This window comes from Scylla paramamosain, chromosome 28, assembly GCF_035594125.1.
Source record: "Scylla paramamosain isolate STU-SP2022 chromosome 28, ASM3559412v1, whole genome shotgun sequence".
Taxonomy (NCBI): domain Eukaryota; kingdom Metazoa; phylum Arthropoda; class Malacostraca; order Decapoda; family Portunidae; genus Scylla; species Scylla paramamosain.
Window position 1 is genome coordinate 1,838,731 of NC_087178.1, and position 18,734 is coordinate 1,857,464.

Genomic DNA, 18,734 nt, shown 5'->3' on the forward strand with positions numbered 1-18,734 from the left:
ACCCTAGACCCTCAAACACCGACCCTCATAGTCGTAAGTGTTGCATTGTGGTTAATCAGCTGTCTAAGTAACTGCTACATGTCAAAATACACTGGGAATTATTACAGATGTATTGCATTTGCGTTTGTATTATTCTGAATGCTTGTTAAGGCGTAAACCATTATGTATTTTGGTTATTATGTTGCACTTTATCATGATGGAATGTTATCTCTTTATGATTCTTATGTGCCTCAAGTGCATGTGAATGTTTTATTGTACTACAGTACTCCTTGTGCTGATGTCAAATTAATTGTCACTACAGGTTAGCTGCATTAACGCGAGTAAACGACAGTAGTTGGGAAATTGCCATGGGGGTCGCCCCCCTAAAAAGGCTTGCCACTGAGGTCCCCATTGCATGGGGACCTCAGTGGCAAGCCTTTTTAGGGGGGCTCGACCCCCATGGCAATTACCCGGAGTGGCAATCCATTTCAGGATGGAGACCCTGACTGTAAATAGAGTGTTGGGGGAGGGGAGAGGGAGGGAGGGGGGGGGGAGGGGGGGGGGAGGGGGATCCCACCCCCACCCCAGGAGCGACTCTGATGGCATGCCATATTGTGAGTGTGGGGCTGATCAAGTTGCAATGGGGAAACCTGACAGCAATTTTCCGTAGACTTCAGTGGCAGTCCATGTCAGGATGGAGGCCCAGGCTGTAGATTAGTGGGGGTTGGGAAGGGGGGTGATTCATGACGGCGAAAAGGGGGTGGAGGGGGGGAGGAGAGGTGATGGGGGGGGGGGGACTGGCGGCCAGACGTGGCAGCCGCCCGCCACACACGCGTGATTAGGGGGACTCTGACGGCGCTTGCCATAGAAGTCGCCCTTTCCCTTTCATTCACGGAATCCTGGAGGGTGGGATGACCGAGTGTTGCCATCACGCGTTCCCTCCGACATCTCAATACATCCCCTATGGTCAAGGTCGTCGCGACTGCCGCACGAGATCCCGTTACCTGTCCATCCTTTTTACCTGGAGAAAGCGTCTGTGACGGCCAGGGCGGAGCGGCGGCCTCTTCCACTTTCACCGACCACTAGCGGCATGGCTGACGTAATACTTATGTCGGATGGCGGTCTTATTACTATCATTATTATTATTATTATTAATATTATTATTATTATTATTATTATTATTAGAGAGGTTATGCAGAGTCGATGGAACATTTTATTTTTATTAGGACAAATACAGCTCATTGCTTATTAGGGCAAATACATCTCTTTCATTCAAAACATTTGCGAATTGAAGGCGAAGAGATCATCGTCATCGCTGTCAATGACGGGCGTAGTTTTAATAACTCTAGGAACCAGCTTCTTACGAGGGGCGGCTGGAGCAACGGGGAGTTTTGGTGTGCTGTCGTCCTCTGGCGTGTTAGGGGGAATATTTTTTTTTTTTCTGTTTTCCTGCGACTTCTTCTTCACCTCTTGACCCTCTTTGCCGCCTACTGTCGACTCATCTGACCGTTGCGGCTGTGCTTCGGTCGGAGGTGGCATCAGCGACTCCTGAGGTGGCGGAATCGACTGCGATGTCGGCTGCTGCTGTTGCGACTCCTGTCCTGATGGAGCGTCAGGAGGTGGGCTGGCCGGCAGTGGCGACATGTCGTCATCACTAAAGATCAATTTCTTCTTTGCAGGTTCTGACATTTTCTCCACATTGACATCCTCATGGTCAGCACGGCTTCGCTTACCCCCAGCATCGCCCAGATAGATATCAAAGCGGAAAGAGATGCGTTCTGTAACAGACAAAAAAAAAAAAAAAAAAAAAAAAAAAAAACGATGAGAACAATGGAAAAGTTTTTATTTCCCCTCCCACTCTCCCTCTTCTTATTCATTGGCAAAGAACGTTAATGTAATTTACAATGGTGAAGATGTCAGATGCCGTGCAAGGTAATGGCGTACTCACCCGCAGTTCTCAAGATGAAATGTTTGTTAGCTTGCTCCATTCTTGGAGATGAGGCTTCGACGTCCGACTGGGTTGAGAGGTGATGGCGAAGTGACGCTTATCCGTCAGCAATTACCCCATATTGACCCCCTTTCCCACCCCCACCCCACCCCCCAATCTACCTTATTACCGCTTTACAGATGTTACGACATCTCGCCCGGCTGCCGGCTGGGCAAAACGTAGGCATGCAATGCGGCATATTACGAAATATTACGTATGCCATACGAGTAATTTTTTTGTCATTATATAGATATTGATGCTTTTTGAAGGTGGCGTGAATAATGCACATTGCACGTTTTAATGTATGCCAACTCAGTAGAAGGCAAAAGAACATGCAATAAATGCCACACACGAGGGAATTCAACCCCTGAAGTCGATAATTTAATGTGCTAATTTTCATATGTGGACAAGTTTGCATAAAATGATGTAAGACAGCGGAATTGTATTTGGGATGCAAGTTATAGCTATCGTAATAGCCTATGGTCTGACTTTGAAAATTAAGATAAACAGTAATCCAGTGGCCCATGGTCTTTGAGTCACTCAATGTATTTAGAATGAAAACGCATGGCTTCACCTGTTTTCTGGCAAGATTTATCAGATCTGTCACATGGCGATGATCGTGACAGCCTAAAAAATAAACTCGATCGCCCAAGATGCCTGCTAGACCGGCCTGTATTTCACGTGCATTCATGACGGCTTATGCGCGGACAATGCAGCGAACGTGACGATAATGATCAATTTCTATGACGCCAGTAGTGTCGGCGAAAAACATTATGACGCGGTTGTGATTACGTCCCTTGGCAAACGACAGATTAATTCTTAGATTTCCTGATTTATCCAGAGGGATGGCATTGTGCACGTCCTCCGTCACAAAGTTAAAGAAACATACTGTCCGACCTTTATTGAATGCATCAAATGTTAGGGAATTACGCGTGTCCAATCCTAGTGACTCAAGGGTCGTGTAAAACAATTTTGACGCGTGATGCGGGAAAGAGCTGCGAACGTTATAAATGGTCGCCCCGTTCACGGTGATATGTACATGTGACAGATCGGCGTGTTGAAAATATAAACCATTCTTATCAATTACGCCTTGTAAGCTGTCCATATCAACTATTGCCATGGTCAAATTTTGAGGTATGATTTGCGCGAAAGGTAATTCGGCAATCAAAGACGTTTGATTGGCGGCTAACACATACGTTTTATTGAGCGTTCTATTAAAAGTGTATTGCATTGGATTTCGAGTCAAGGAGTTATTTAACGATTCTAAGGCGGGCGGATGTGGCGTGACGCGGTCAACCCATAACTTAGCCATCTCGAGCTTAAATTTGAAACTGCTGGCATCTTGGTGTGAATTAAGAATCCATGTTTTGTTAGCCAATTCTAATCGAATTCTCACATCAACAGAGTCAAGCAGATAAGCGTCCAGACTTGATATATCCGAAAACAAAGGCGCAGTCATCGAAATGCCGTGCGTTTTACAATCTTTCATCATTTGTTTCTCGTCTTTATTCCCTCCCGTGAAATAGTCTTCATCAAATTTATTGATTATGCCTTTTGATCCATCATAATCGCGATGGTAGAAGGCGACGCGACCGATAGAGTCAATTTTATCCTGAGGGATTGTTGTAATCATTTTAATGAAGGCGTGATAGTTGAACAAAGAGGATGACTCCACAAGCTGTTCGTTAAAATAACAAGCGCATGACTTAAACATCGTATTATTCAAACCATTACTAAAAACGACGTGATCGCCATCGTCTAGTGGCGCGCCGTCTGCCTTCGTCGCGCTAACTCGCAATTCTAGAGACAGCGTTGATAGATCCAAAAATTGCCCTGGAATACCAGGCAGTCTAAATTCAATGTAAGGATCGTTGATCCCCGCATGATTATTAGCATTTGCATCTAAATTAACGGGTAATACGTCCAACTTTCCCCTCGCAGCGACTGACGATTCGATGGTATGCAAGCGATTCACCCGCGGAAAGTTCTCACTCACGGCCGTCAGATAATTGCTCAGGGGGGTGGAGGTCGCTCCACCCTGCACATCCGGACCGTAATGAGTCATCTTTGCGACTAAGCTAAATATTGAAGATATCTGCTTTATAGCAAGTCTTTCTTTTCAGTTGCCTGGTTGGTGGTTTTCTCTTTTTTTTTTTTTTTCCGACTCCAACTTTCCTCTTTTTCATTACTCGTCCGCCTCGAACTATCCTTTCCCCCACACCCTTCACGGCTGCAACACCTCTATTTCTTAATGATTCGCGAAGTCGCTTCCCTTCTAAAACATCTGTTAATAAACCTTTTCCCATTTGGAGCGCTTCGGGTGCTACAGTGCGCATGAGAAAGGGAATTGCTCTTTTAGCAAAGCCACTCAAAACGGAAAATAGACCGCCACCTCTTCTTGAATGGGGTGGAATAAAAACCCGGATGTCGTCTAAGCCTCCACCTTTGCTTTGCGTAAAAAGCAAGTCGTATTCCGCTCGAGTGGGAGGTGTGAACGCTCTCGTCATGATGGTTGTCACGTCATGAATAAGACGTCGAGCATAATCACCGGCTATTTATTTCTGTCTGATATGCTGCTCCCGCCATGATCAAAATAAATAATAACGGTCACCCCAATTAAGGAATACATTTATACTCGATTTGTCAAACACACATCAACTTTATTTTAAAATTTACATGATATAGTTATTCAGACTTCCTCACCAGAATAGTTTCAACTCCAAAAGGTTGAAGTCGCTGCGCCAGCCCTTCCACCATAGGCAGGTAATTATTCTTCCACTCATCCTGGCAGCGACCTCTACATCCCAGTCCTTCCGGGATAATAATTTGCTCTACTTCAGCGTTCGCCATGGCTAGCAGGGCAATCTTTTTCAGGCAATTCTGGAAGTGTTGACGTCGATTCACGCTTGTATCCATCTTGAGTCCTTCCACGTAAGGCAAATCCTTCGACGTCGCGATTGCCTGTCGCGCCTTCTCGTTTCCCTCGACGGCCTCGCCCCAACCATACTGAGTCACGCAGGCCACCAGGTGAGGGAGATTTACGCTTCCTGTGGGAGGCGCGTGGATAATGATACGTCCTGGGTCATCTCTCGTGTCTGCCGTGGCCCGATGAAGCGAGTAGAGTCTCTTTCTAGCTGCATGTGTATTCTCGTATGGGTAAATCGTTTTGAGATCCCGCGCAATCCCACTCGGTTCGGTGGAGACGGCATTTACTGAATAAATGATATAACAGCGGCGGTCGCGGAAGATGCCATCGGTCAGCTTGCCCTCGACCACCTTCATCTTGACGAGTAATTGGAGGGCTGATCCGCACGTTGAACCCTCTGTGAGGGGAGTGAGGGGGAAATGTGACATCGCAGACCTTTATTCGCACGTATTGGTCGATATTACACCTTCTGCGTAGTAGAATTTATTCATTCAAATTGACGCAGGTGTTATTTTTTTTTCCTTTGTTGGTGGGAAGGGATGGAGGGTGGGGAACGTATTATTTATTAGGGGATGTGGGTTAGGGGGGGGTGAACCTTTTTTTGACCATAACCCTCATCAATTATCCATCCGTGGGCCTGCACCCCTGACGCGCCTAACACGTGCTCTCATGTATTATTGATGTACTTACTCGTTTACAGAGTAAGATGGGGAGCTTTCTCATTTAATATGCTTCCCAGATGTCACCGACCCCGCCACCTATCAGTTTACTTCGTTGAGTCGTATTTCTGATGGCATCCGCGGGGAGTTGCGCCATGCGAAGTAGCAGTGATAATAATGGACGCTTATCGGGTGAAAGTCTTTTCGCGGCCCCCTTTTCGTGACCGAGTACTCGTATGAGATCAAACACGCTTATGCCAGAAAATGGTGGAAGTAAGTTACCGCGCTCATCCCATGAAATCCCAGGTTTACCCTCCAATAATTTCAAGAGAGATAAACCATATTCTCTAAAGGAAGGAGGAACGGCAACTCGAATCAAATCATCCAAGGGTGGATTGACAGGTGCGCGTGGTGGTGGCGTCACGCTGGCGGCGTCGGGGAGGGCGGCGGCCGGTAGCGGAAGTGAAGTTTTTTTTTTTTTCTTGACTTGTTTTGACGTGAATCGGTGCTGAGTTGCGCTGTCGGTCGGTTTAAACTTACACCTCTCGGCAACTGAGACGGGAACTAAACAATATTCTTTCATCTCTGTAGTAAACTTGTTATTGCCGACACGGCTATCGGGAGTAACGCGGCCAATATGTTACCACCTCGTTTGGAGATTAGAATCGCTTTCTTCTTGTACACGGGCGTCTTCTTCAAGGCTACAGTGCGAATATCACTCTTGAATTTTTTCAGGCGGTTAATGATGGTATCGTCGTCCGTCAGGCGTCTCTTCAAAAAGTTGGCGAATATTTCCGAGATGCAATTGACTTCGCGCTTATTCAAACTTTGCAAGACCTGCTTCCGCAATTTAGGGGTGACGTGCGAGAGGAGAAAAACCAAATCCTTGTACTTCAATATCAATGGTTTTTCCTCATCCATATCTTATACTAAGTCGTCCGCATCTATCCAGCTGTCAAATTTATCTGGGTACCCACGCCAGTGGACGAAGTACTTTCTCTTACCTCGCTCGACCTTCGATCGTAATATATCGACCTGGTAATGTGAGGGAAGAGAGGACTTGATTAATTCTTCCCTGTAGAAAGCGCCGGTCACGTCCTCCCCCGCCAAATCCCTTATGAAATAAATAGGGATTTTATGTGAGTAATCCACACGACTTATCTTAAAAAGCTCCTCGGTATTGTTGACGGTATAACCCTTATTGAATTTAAATTGCGTTCGGGAAGCACGTTGCAAGCGTACAATGTCTCCCACGTCTAATTTATGACTGACAACTTTCTTTCCCCTTGGCCGATTTAAATACATTCGTTTAAATTGCTTCCTGACTTGTGACAGCTCGCGGAGGTGGTGAACCTGAGCCGGCGTTTGGTTGCCGCCCAAACCGCGGTGTGGGGTGTGATTGTACGTATTTATTAGGGTGGGCAAGACGTTAATATACGTCAGTGTGTTGTTCTGCGTGAGATATTTATATATTTTTGTCTTTATGGTTCGGATGACCCTTTCTGCCAAACTCGCCTTTGTTTCACGCGAGTAATTGGAATACAAGGTAATACCTTTCAAAGTTAGATATTTTTTCACTGCTTGATTATAAAATTCGGATCCCTGATCGGTAAAAAGACGCGACACGCCTGTAAAACTCCCCGACTCTAGAACTTTTTTCAGCGCTTGCAGGCTACTGTGTCCGGATTTACTTGTCAGCGTTGCCACTTTCAAGTATCTGCTGAAAACGTCCAGGCAAAACATGATGTATCGGACGCCGCCATTGTGTCTGCAGCCTCGCAAAATCAGCCAAATCGCAAGTTAAAATGACGGACGGTTTAGGAGCGAGAATTTTTCGTCGCGGAAAACGTTTCAGTGTCGGCTTGTGAAGCGTATAAGTGCGGTTGCCCTGCAGAAATGCCCTCACATCGCGGAGTGTTAGATTCTTATCCCTTTTCTTCCCCTCTCTGTAGAGTGCTTGCACACCTCCTAAAGCCGCAGGATTCGTCATATCCCGGTAAAGTTCGTCCAAAACGGCGTTCATAGCAGATAGACTTTCTCACAGGGTGGCTCATCCACAATATTCGTGCGCAGTTGAATTTCTTCGGGTGCGTTCGGGGATAAATCACACAACAAATAACCGTGATCTCGTCTAAGCACGACATTTTTATAAATTTCCACAAAGTGTTTGGCGCGCTCCCTTCCATAAAGTTGCCTGCCCAGACATTCAATTTGATATATATCTCTGTTTTTCATAAGAATGTAATGTGAGGCATTTAAAGTTATCGTTCTAGCATACTTTCCGGGGAAAAAGACATTCTGTGCTATCATTATAACTGACAAATTTTTATGTCTCCCTTTGGTGAAAGCCTCTGCTATCGTTTGAGAATTGCCAGCCGTGAGGAAATTGTCATCTAATATCAGGAGTGTGTGCGTTTGCGGGTCGGCGTATGGACTGTTATCATCCATCACGGGATCAATAATTTTCTCATGCACTTCGACCTTATCTTGAAAAGGGGAATTCTGCTGCAGCGAATGCGATGAGACGCCACAAATGATAATTCTGTTAAATCCATGCTGATATTTCTCTATAATTTTATTGCAGAGGTGTGTTTTGCCGGAATTTGTATAACCTGCAATAATTATGCGTGCAGGATATCTGAAGAGATTCAGCATCTCTTCGCTAAATGTCTTGTCCATGTTAAGTTCAGAGGGTTACTAAAAGACGCTACGATATGTTTACAGTATTTATTACTTAACCTTTATTTACATGGTCATGTAGGTAACAGCATAACTAACCTCCTAGCTGCATCCTCATCCCTGCCTTCTAATTATGACGTGGATCTCCCCCGACCCACACCTCTTCCTCAACCTCCCCCCCCCCTCCCCCCTCTCCTTAACCTAAGTACAAATGTTCTTACATTACCTCCTCCTCCTCATCCTCCTTATCCCACGTGGACAGTACAAATGTCCTTACAGTACATGAACAATCTCCTCATTCCTCTCCTTAACTCCATACTCAAAACAAATGTTCTTACATTACATGAATGGCAGCTGCTGGCGGCCGCGGTCTCTCTCCACCCCTTAATTATGACGTGAATAATGTCATGGAAGGCCACTCCCGATCACGACACAACCCATCCTCCACCTCCCCCTCTTCCTTAGCCTACGTGGTCAGAGCAAATGTTTTTTTACATTACATGAAGGGCGTCTGCTAGCAGCTGCGTCCTCTCTTTCTCTACCCCTTAATCATGATGTGAATAATGCCGCGGAAAGTCTCTCCCGATCACGCCACAGACCACTCATTACCCCATCCTCCCCCTCTTCCTCCCCCTCTTCCTCCTCCTCCTCCTCCTCCTCCTCCTCCTCCTCTTCCTCATCCACATCCACCTCCCCCACATCCACCGCCACCTCCTCTTCCATCTCATTCTCCACATCTCTTTCCCGCGGATCATTGTCGGGGTGATAATACGCCCTTGAGGTATAGCCATCGACGTGAAAGCGCTTGTCGTCAAAATGTGACAACGTTCGCTTTCGCATACGAGTGGTACAAATTTGTCCTTTCACATTCCTGATATTATAGCAATCCACCATCCCACATGCGACATTATTAAGTGTTTCCCTATACTGCTGATGCAATATATTTTGCTGAAGGTGAGTTGGAATGCCTTTACCTCGAGATACTTGCTTGTCATCTTCCAACAGCAGCGAATACATCTTTGGCTTTAATATAATCGCCTCTTTGATGAGCGTGGATCCGGTTTCAGATTTCAACAAGCCTAGTTGACCCTTCCGCTCCCCATTAAAACACGGGTGATCTGAAGCAAAGTTACTGGTGTCGAGAAAATTTGCCATGGGTCCATGTTTCAGTTCATCATTTAAGTTTGTAGGTATGTGCAGACTGAAAATGAAACTGTCAGTATCTTCATAAGCTAATTTAGCTCTCTCCCCATAATTAGCTTTGATGACACGATACCAAAAGTTGTACATGTACTTCTTTGCCACTTCTAAAATATGGTATCCCAAGTAATTTGGCTGCCTGATTTTAATCGTGTTCTTACTGTTGACACATATGACTCGGTCCTCGCCTAATTGGTGGACCCTTTTAAAGGATGGATTTCTTGCATACTTCAGGAAAGACTTTCTTTTTGTCACTAATTTCTGCTGGAGGCCATACTTCACTTCAGATAACATGGATCTACCATAAACTGCGTTTGACATCAGTTTGCAAATGCGATTTTTAATGGCGCACGTCTCATTTTTACGCTGAGCGACGTTCCTTTCTATGAAAGGTTTCAGGTATGGAGCCTGTCTGAACCTATATATAGCATGAACACATTGTATTTCCAGTCCAAGTGAGAGTAAAAGTTGCAGCAATTCCAGACTGATGAGATGATCTTTCAGTCCCTTATGACTGGCCACGAGTTTACGATTTTTCCTCCCCAGCTTACGACCCTCAGCTTCTAACAGTCTTTTACTGTACGGTGAGATGTCATCTTCTGTAATAGTCATGTGTGCGAGGCACAGAGGGAACTCGTCCGTGATCCGAGCTACGTCGGGGGAAACGTCACAGCTGTCTAAATGCAGCCAGTAACCGACGTCGCCATCTGTCGCATGATTCTGGATGCCAACTTCAAAAAAATCATCCATCTCTGACTGAGAAAGCTTTTTGATGTCACCCATAGGCAGGGGGGAACACATAACGCTTGCATATAATGAATTATAGTCCAGATAGAACACATAGGTGCCGGGTCCACCGTCGGGTTCGTGGTTTGACTGCAGGTGTGGCCTGACGCAAGTTACAAAGCCTCCTCGTACATTTCTTTTGATCAGGTGATACATGTTAGGGTCGTAAGGTGGATCAAGTTGAACGCCTGTCGACTTTAAAAAAGCGTCATAAGCATAAGAAGACAGTGACACGTAATGTGACACGTCCAGCCCATAAAATTCATGCAGGTATGATCTATATTTGAGATATGTGTCGGCTAATAATCCCACATCAATCTCACAATACAGTCTTATGTAATCGCCTAAAGTGCGGCAGGATGTCATACTCCACACGCTTTGAGCGTGTTCATATTCTCCAGGTGGCAGAGCCTTCCCCTTGAGCGTGTCATAAAATGCCTCACGAGGTGGCAATTGTCGATCTTCTAAGCGGCCAAGGTCGGTGATGTACTCATAACAAAGAAACTGTTTTTGAGTGCAAATTACACGCCTTACATCCTCGGGGAGGTAATTCACCATTTCCTGGGCGTAACGCGTGCTATAGCCCGCCTGCACGTGACTCTGAGCGAGATGACCGAGGCCAGCATTCATAATGGAAAGCGTGTCCTGAAACTGTAATTCCTTAATCCTTACTTTCAATAAATGCGATTCTGACTTGGCAAGGATGTCCACGTGCGACTCTGGCAAGTGAAGGTCTTTTATGATTAAGGAGACGTCAAAGCTCATATTATGTGCCAGAGTGATGAGATATTTCCTCATGTCACGACACTGGAGGTTGCATCGCGCGCACAAAGCCCCCTTGTAATTATTTTGTGGTAATGAGTGGTCGTGATGTTTATGAGGTGGGGTTTTCACATTAAAGGGTTGATGGCAGAGCTCGCAGTGACGCTGACGTTTGAAGTGGGCTTCATCCTCCGCAGACATGCTAATTGGATAGCTAACTACACTTTCCTTGATGATTCCCCAAGCATTGGATAGGCTATCAATGAAATTATTCACGGGATCTTCACCGAAATAACTTCTCTTTTCCACGACATCTCCATGCCTATTGATGATGAGATACGAGTATCCAATTGGGTCATGTTCAGCTATCACACTCCTATTCTCCTTAGGTTTTATCATAGTTTCAAAATCAAAAAATGCTAAGTATGCAGGCTGATAGGTGTAGGCAAAATTTTTAAATTTTACTTTTTCACCGTCACCTGGAAAGAGAAGAGTTTGAGTGAAGTCGCAGTGACACTCGTGATCGCTCAAACTGACAGACTTGGGAACTGAGCTGAAACATACTTTGCAAAACTGATGACCCTCTGGGGTGGGACTGCTTCTCGTCAATTTCCGGTGCAGCTTCTCCACGTCTTTAATGAGCGTCATATGTTTTCCACCTAGTAAAAGGAGTGAGACTACAGTTTTATACTTCCGCGAGCCTTTTCTTGATAATGTTAAATAGTATATCTCACCGCTTTTTGTCAGTGTATAAACGTCCAGAGACAGACAATTTAACCTTTCTAACTGACTCAAGTTCTCCCAAGTCACTGGACTGCCTACTTTTCCGCGCGTGACGTATTTCTCTCCGCCATGCCGTCTCCGTAATATTTTTGGAATTCTTTTCCAAGGTACACCTCGAGCATGAAGTCTGAAAGCCGCCAAACACTGAATAACACAGGATGAATGTCGGCCATCAGGATTGAAAATTTCATTCCCTCCTCGCACGCCTCTAGGATAAGCAACATAATCTCCTATGCCACTACATGCGACATGCAAGCAATAGTTGATGAAAAAATTCTGTACTCTTGAAATGATAAAACCAGATCCTTCAGTCTCGCTGGTAAGGCTTTCCAGCCGACTGTTCAGCTGATGGATCCATAAATCAACAAGGTCAGGCACATCTTGATAGGTGATCAGTCGTGCTCTAAAAGCAATATGAATGACTCGATGTTCATCCTCGCCTAAGGTAGAGAATTTCACTAGTAACAGAGAAATGTGTGAAAATATTTTCAGGGTGGGGGGGAATGGCGAGCCGTGTGACGTGAAATATGATCTAATTTCCCGTATAAAGAACTCCCTGTATTCGGTAAGTAGACCGAGTGGATCTCTGCTTACATGATCAGGTATGTCATATTGATGTCTGGTGAAGCTCCTCATAAAATTTTCCCTCGAGTCAATTAACCGCGGCTCTTCCGGCATCCCGCGCTCGTCAAGGTCTGCATCCGCCGACTCTCCTGCCATGCTGCGCTCATCGTGGTCCGCCTCCGCTTGTGGCGTGTCTGGGAAGAAAAAATAGAAGTAGCAGCGACAGTTTATTATTATTATTATTATTATTATTATTATTATTATTATTATTGAATTGATATTTACCTTGTGTAGGTAGTGAAGGACTTGAAGTCTCGGAAGAATTGAATACGTTCCCCGATAATCCACTCGGTCCCGGCCGTGGCGAGTCTTAAAAAAAAGAATATTAGTAGTGGCGGTGGCACCGTATTTATTGCTTTATTATTTTGTAGTATTTTTTTTTTCTCACCTCTTCCCCCGCCTCCGCGTGGGAAGTCGCCTTGTGACGTCCGCCGACGTGGGCCTTCTACGCCGGCGTTCTGCTCAACCTCAATCGAGTGTGAGCCTGTACAGGAAGATGTGCTCAGAGCTCAAACTTGTAAAGATTGACAGTCATTTCATCTTTATTATTATACATTCCCGCCAAAATAAGTAATAATGCTTACCAGAAGAAGCAGGATTGCCAACTTCGCAGGTGTGTTCTGGCGGTGGATGTGGAAACAGAAGTCCACACCGCTCGCATAAATCACACTGGTCTTCCACACATGAGGGGCAGGATGGATTAGTGCGCCATCTCCCACACACTTCACATAAAATCCGCGCCTCTGCTGTTCCACAGTGAACACCCATTTTCTTTTCTTTTTTTTTCTATAACATTGTCAACACTTTGTCCCGGCCGCCATGCCGCGCGGGGAAACACTGAAGCTTCCCGCGCAGATGGTCGCGAGGCGCGTGCCTTGACTCGGAAGTAGGCAACACCTGCCTGTTTCATTATCCTCCACTCCACCCATTATCCCACCTTGATCGATTCTCTTCAAAATTTTACGTCCGAGACGCAAAGTTAACGTGGTCTTATATGTAACACGCAAGTAACACTGTTTTCCCCATCTTCAAACTGAATAGGTTTGCCTCTTTGATTAGCAATTTTGATGGCCACACTCTCTATAGTTGATGCAGAAAGTGGTTTATACGTAATTGAATTCGCACCTTTACTGGTGCTGTCGCCGGGGAGTGGTATGACGTCTAATATATTAACTAGTTGGTTGCCAAATCGCGAGGGGGAAATGATGTCGGTATAAACGTACATATAATCCGTCCCTGCATCAGCTCGCGGTACGTATTGAGCGAATAATTTTATGGGTGATGAGGAGGAAGCTTCGCTGGCGTCGGAAGATGAAATGCCGTCGCCAGATCTTTGAAAGTAGACGGTGTAGCGAAAATTTGGATTGAAACCCAGAATGTGAGCTATATGCGATGCAAATTTTATACTTATATCACTGTAAATACGATCGTCATTAGGAGGGACAATCGCGTTATTCACAACGACCCGCTCCAAGTCGCGGTCATAATAAATGATATCCGAGTAAGGGAAATAGATCTTAAAGGAGTCATTCAAGATTGCTTGAAGTTCTCTCACTATCTGTCCATTAATTGCCTTAGTTATGGCCGGTATGTTCTTATCGGTAAAATTGGAGATGATATTCCTTTCCGGTAGATAGGTATACATATTATATTCATACATATCAAAGTCTGACTGCTTAACCCGACCATAGAACGATATACTGGAATTTGGATCCCCTTCCGCAATGCAGTAGAAATATTTAGGGAATAAAATATTACACAGGCCGACTTCATAATCCCTGCCGGTGTCTAAATGAATGGGTAAGATTCTGTTTTCAAATTCTGTTGTTGTGTTGTTGGGAAATGACCTACCACCTGCAAGAGAAGATAGGTATACGTATATATCGTCACTATCTCTCAATGACATGTTTTTTAAACCCTGTCAACTAACAGACTGACTTTAAACTTTACCTTTTCATGACATATATACGTCGGCAGACTGGAGATTATGGCGGTACGGCGTGGATAGTCGCGACGACCTTGACCATAGGGGAATGTACTGAGATATCGGAGGGAGCACGTGTCGGCTATAATAATAATAATAATAATAATAATGATAGTAATAAGACCGCCATCCGACATAAGTATTACGTCAGCCATGCCGCTGGTGGTCGGTGAAAGTGGAAGAGGCCGCCGCTCCGCCCTGGCCGTCACAGACGCTTTCTCCAGGTAAAAAGGATGGACAGGTAACGGGATCTCGTGCGGCAGTCGCGACGACCTTGACCATAGGGGATGTATTGAGATGTCGGAGGGAACGCGTGATGGCAACACTCAGTCATCCCACCCTCCAGGATTCCGTGAATGAAAGGGAAAGGGCGACTTCTATGGCAAGCGCCGTCAGAGTCCCCCTAATCACGCGTGTGTGGCGGGCGGCTGCCACGTCTGGCCGCCAGTCCCCCCCCCCCATCACCTCTCCTCCCCCCCTCCACCCCCTTTTCACTCAATTATTTTCCGCCCACCATCATTGATTCATTAGTCATTCCATCGTCGCCGAAGCATAAGGACGCACGCCCCCTCACCTCTCCGTCAGTGTCGCCGTCACCGTCCCTCCCCCCTCCCTCCCCCCCCCCTTGGTGTTTGCCGTCGTGAATCACCCCCCCCTTCCCAAGCATGGATCTATGGAAAATTGCTATCAGGATCACCATCGCAATATGGCTTGCCGTCAGAGTCGCCCCTGGGTGGGTGGGTTGGGGGTGGGGGGGACGTGAAAGGGCGACCTACACGGCATTGCCGTCACAGTCCCCTAGCCACGCGTGTGTGTGGCGACTTCCACGTCTGGCCGCCAGTCCACACCCTCCCCCCTCCTTTCACTCAATTATTTTCCACCCACCATCATTGATTCATTTAGTCATTCCATCGTCGCCGAAGGATAAGGACGCACGCCCCCCACCTCTCCGTCAGTGTCGCCGTCACCGTCCCTCCCCCCTCCCTCCCCCCCCACCCCTTGGTGTTGCCGTCGTGAATCGCCATCCTCCCTTTCCCAAGCCTGGGTCTCCATCCTGACATGGACTGCCACTGAAGTCTACGGAAAATTGCTGTCAGGTTTCCCCATTGCAACTTGATCAGCCCCACACTCACAATATGGCATGCCATCAGAGTCGCTCCTGGGGTGGGGGTGGGATCCCCCTCCCCCCCCCCTCCCCCCCCCTCCCTCCCTCTCCCATCCCCCAACACTCTATTTACAGTCAGGGTCTCCATCCTGAAATGGATTGCCACTCCGGGTAATTGCCATGGGGGTCGAGCCCCCCTAAAAAGGCTTGCCACTGAGGTCCCCATGCAATGGGGACCTCAGTGGCAAGCCTTTTTAGGGGGGCGACCCCCATGGCAATTTCCCAACTACTAACGACTGGGTCGTTGGTCATCCTGATCCCTTACAGACGTGACAGCGTCTACATTGTATTTGTGTAGACTGGTGAATTTCCGTGCGCAATAAATTAACCAAACAACAACAACAAAAACAACACGACTCTCTCTCTCTCTCTCTCTCTCTCTCTCTCTCTCTCTCTCTCTCTCTCTCTCTCTCTCTCTCTCTCTCTCTCTCTCTCTCGTCTCGTCCTTTCACTGTGATAGTGGTATCATGTGATAGTGAATTGCCAGCTTTCAAAGGATTTTTAAGAATACTGAATATTTGAAGGAATATGCAGTTTACTGTGTTAAGGGGTTTATAGTGAACCTAACTATGTGTCATTGTATTATCGACAGCAAGAAAACTGCATTGAAGGTAGGGCAACTATGTATGAGTTCCCAAGAATATGATATAAATAAGTAGCAGTATTCAGTAAGCAGTAAACACGCATACACACAGACACACACACACACACACACACACACACAGGACACACAGGACACACACACACACACACACACACACAATCCCACCACGTGATTATCCTGGCAACAGAGAATGACGCAGATCCGCAACATTCGCTTTTATTTGACGAGTATGCGGAGGCGGAGGTGGAGCTTTTGTTAGGCATCTAAAAACGCTGTTGCAGATATTGGTGCGGATCTTTCATTGTTAAAAACGCGGATGCGGATTGCAATGCGGACATTATTTTCACAGCGGAGGCGGATATACGATACATCAGACACACACACACACACACACACACACACACACTTTCGCTTGTCTTCATTCATTTACTTTTATTTTTTTTTCTTGTTTGTCAGGTTTTCATTTGCAGTTCAGCAGGCCTCAACTTTATTCCTCGCTCTAACAACGGACTACAATTGTATCACTGGCGTATATCTAATAATATGTAAAATAATCACGTTTATATTTCATCGTCGTATGACAATGTAACAAAGTCATTCGTTTCTGTTGAACCGTATGGACGAAACTTTTGAAATGAACAACAGATTATGACACGCTGGAGATAATTTACCTTATAATGACTCATTGAATCTCAGGGATTAGTCGTTTGAAAAAATGGACTTACCTGCAAGGAGGACGTGATGAGTGTGGTGGAACTGGTCCAGACAGCGCAGAGCGGGCTCCAAGCCGCAGTGCAGGAGGAGGTCTCCTGCCTTGATGAGGCCGTGCAGCGCCAACAGATTCTTATAATATGAATTTTTTTCGTCACCTGTAAGAGGATAGGAAGAAAATTGACGGTAAACAAGTGCTTAAGGGAAAAGAAAACATGAAATAACATATCATGCAAGTAAGGTTCAAGAAAGCGTGAAGAGGTTAAGCTTAATAATCACAGACAAAACTTACTAGCAGATTGGCATCGTCCCCGCATAGACCGGACCATCTGGTTGAGAAGAGAGCGTGTGTGCTCTGGCTGCAGTGAGGCAAACCCATGACTGGGCCTCATTACACCATGACCACGAAGAGGGGACAGGAACGCCTCCCCAGCCATTGCCACCATCCGTAGGCACTCCATGTACCTCTCTGAAAAATCGCGTTATTTTTTTTTTTTGTCTCTCTCTCTCTCTCTCTCTCTCTCTCTCTCTCTCTCTCTCTCTCTCTCTGACTGTGCAAGTAAATGTGCCACAGGTGATAACCACACCTGCTCACGATCACACCATCCCGAGGCACACACCATGGACAATTTATTTATTATTGCCTAATTAGGGGAAATCGGGATAAGCTGGCAACAGGGTAAAATGACACATTTGAAATAATTCCACTATTTACCGCTTGATGGCGCGGCTACTCACACCAGCTTATCACCTCTTGGGGCCTCACTCACCAAAATGCAGCCACGTTAGAAGGTCGCATAATTTAACTGGAGTGAGGAAAAGTTTAATTTTGATGCTGGTAAGTATATTTTCACTCACTTTTATTGTTGTACATGTATCTAGTTATAGATGAATGATATTCATTTTAGCAACATTTTGTGTTAGGATTCAAGGATTTAACTTAACTCTTGAAACAGATCATAATAGGTTTCTTAATCTATACGAAAATCGTTTGTTTAGATTGGTGGTATGGATGAGGCAAGTTGGTACGAAGAAAATGGGGCAAATTGACACAGTACCAACTATATATGAATTACACAGGCCTATTTATTACCTATCTACTTTCATATTATATTTTATTTATATTATTTTTGTGATATACGTGTGTTGATACATGTATTAATTTGCTTCCTGAAGAAATTTTTATCTTGTATTTTCAGAGATGGTTCGAACATAAAAATTATCTTACTTTCCTCAGTAAGAAAAAAAAATTTTCCGTTGTTTGAAGAATCTTCATGAACTTTAGCTTTGCAGATATTCTGTATCTAAACTTACAATTACATACATCTAATTTGCTATTTACTTGTGATGTGCCATCTCACCCTTCATATGGGGCATGTTGCTACACTTTAATTTAGAAAAAAAAATTTTTCTAAGTAATGCAGTTTTCTAAGTAATGTATTTTTTCAATGAAAGCAAAAGCAAAGAAAATTCTTTATAGTTTTTTTTTTTACACCACTAAGAATGTACAGTGTGTCAACTAGCCCCAGTCTCCCCTATTATATATATATATATATATATATATATATATATATATATATATATATATATATATATATATATATATATATATATATATATATATATATATATATATATATATATCAAATGTATTTTGGTTATAAGAATTTCTCTTGTTCTATTAATGTAATTAGAAAGCTATATTCATGAGTATACTTGTGAGTGCGGGCAACTCACAAATATTTTTGCTACCCGCTTTTTGAGGCACAAAGCGACACTCTAGGCGCCCGTCTTCACTCTTCAGTCTACTCTAGGCAGGTGACGACACGCAGGGTCTCGTACCCGCCTCCACCCTGGCCTCTCAATGTTGTATGAACATTTAAAT

The 18,734-nt window shown here is 45.1% G+C and overlaps 3 protein-coding genes across 3 annotated transcripts in view; all 3 read right to left on the minus strand.

Moving 5' to 3' along the window:
* LOC135114682 (uncharacterized) overlaps positions 1-18,734 on the minus strand; it is a 62,052-nt gene that overhangs the window by 31,044 nt on the left and 12,274 nt on the right. Inside the window, exons 6-7 of the mRNA XM_064030564.1 lie at positions 17,142-17,318; positions 16,864-17,007 (exon numbers count right to left, since the gene is read on the minus strand). Of these exons, the coding sequence (XP_063886634.1) occupies positions 16,864-17,007; positions 17,142-17,318 (321 nt within the window). The remainder of the gene's footprint in view (positions 1-16,863; positions 17,008-17,141; positions 17,319-18,734) is intronic.
* Positions 804-2,075, minus strand: LOC135114686 (uncharacterized). Its single transcript, XM_064030570.1, has 2 exons — positions 1,928-2,075; positions 804-1,757 (listed from the first exon to the last, which is right to left on the minus strand). Exons 1-2 carry the CDS (start codon positions 1,965-1,967, stop codon positions 1,252-1,254), a joined length of 546 nt encoding a protein of 181 aa, XP_063886640.1. The 5' UTR covers positions 1,968-2,075; the 3' UTR covers positions 804-1,251.
* LOC135114683 (uncharacterized) lies at positions 3,619-14,973 on the minus strand. Its single transcript, XM_064030566.1, has 4 exons — positions 12,970-14,973; positions 12,774-12,869; positions 12,611-12,694; positions 3,619-12,519 (listed from the first exon to the last, which is right to left on the minus strand). Exons 1-4 carry the CDS (start codon positions 13,151-13,153, stop codon positions 8,780-8,782), a joined length of 4,104 nt encoding a protein of 1,367 aa, XP_063886636.1. The 5' UTR covers positions 13,154-14,973; the 3' UTR covers positions 3,619-8,779.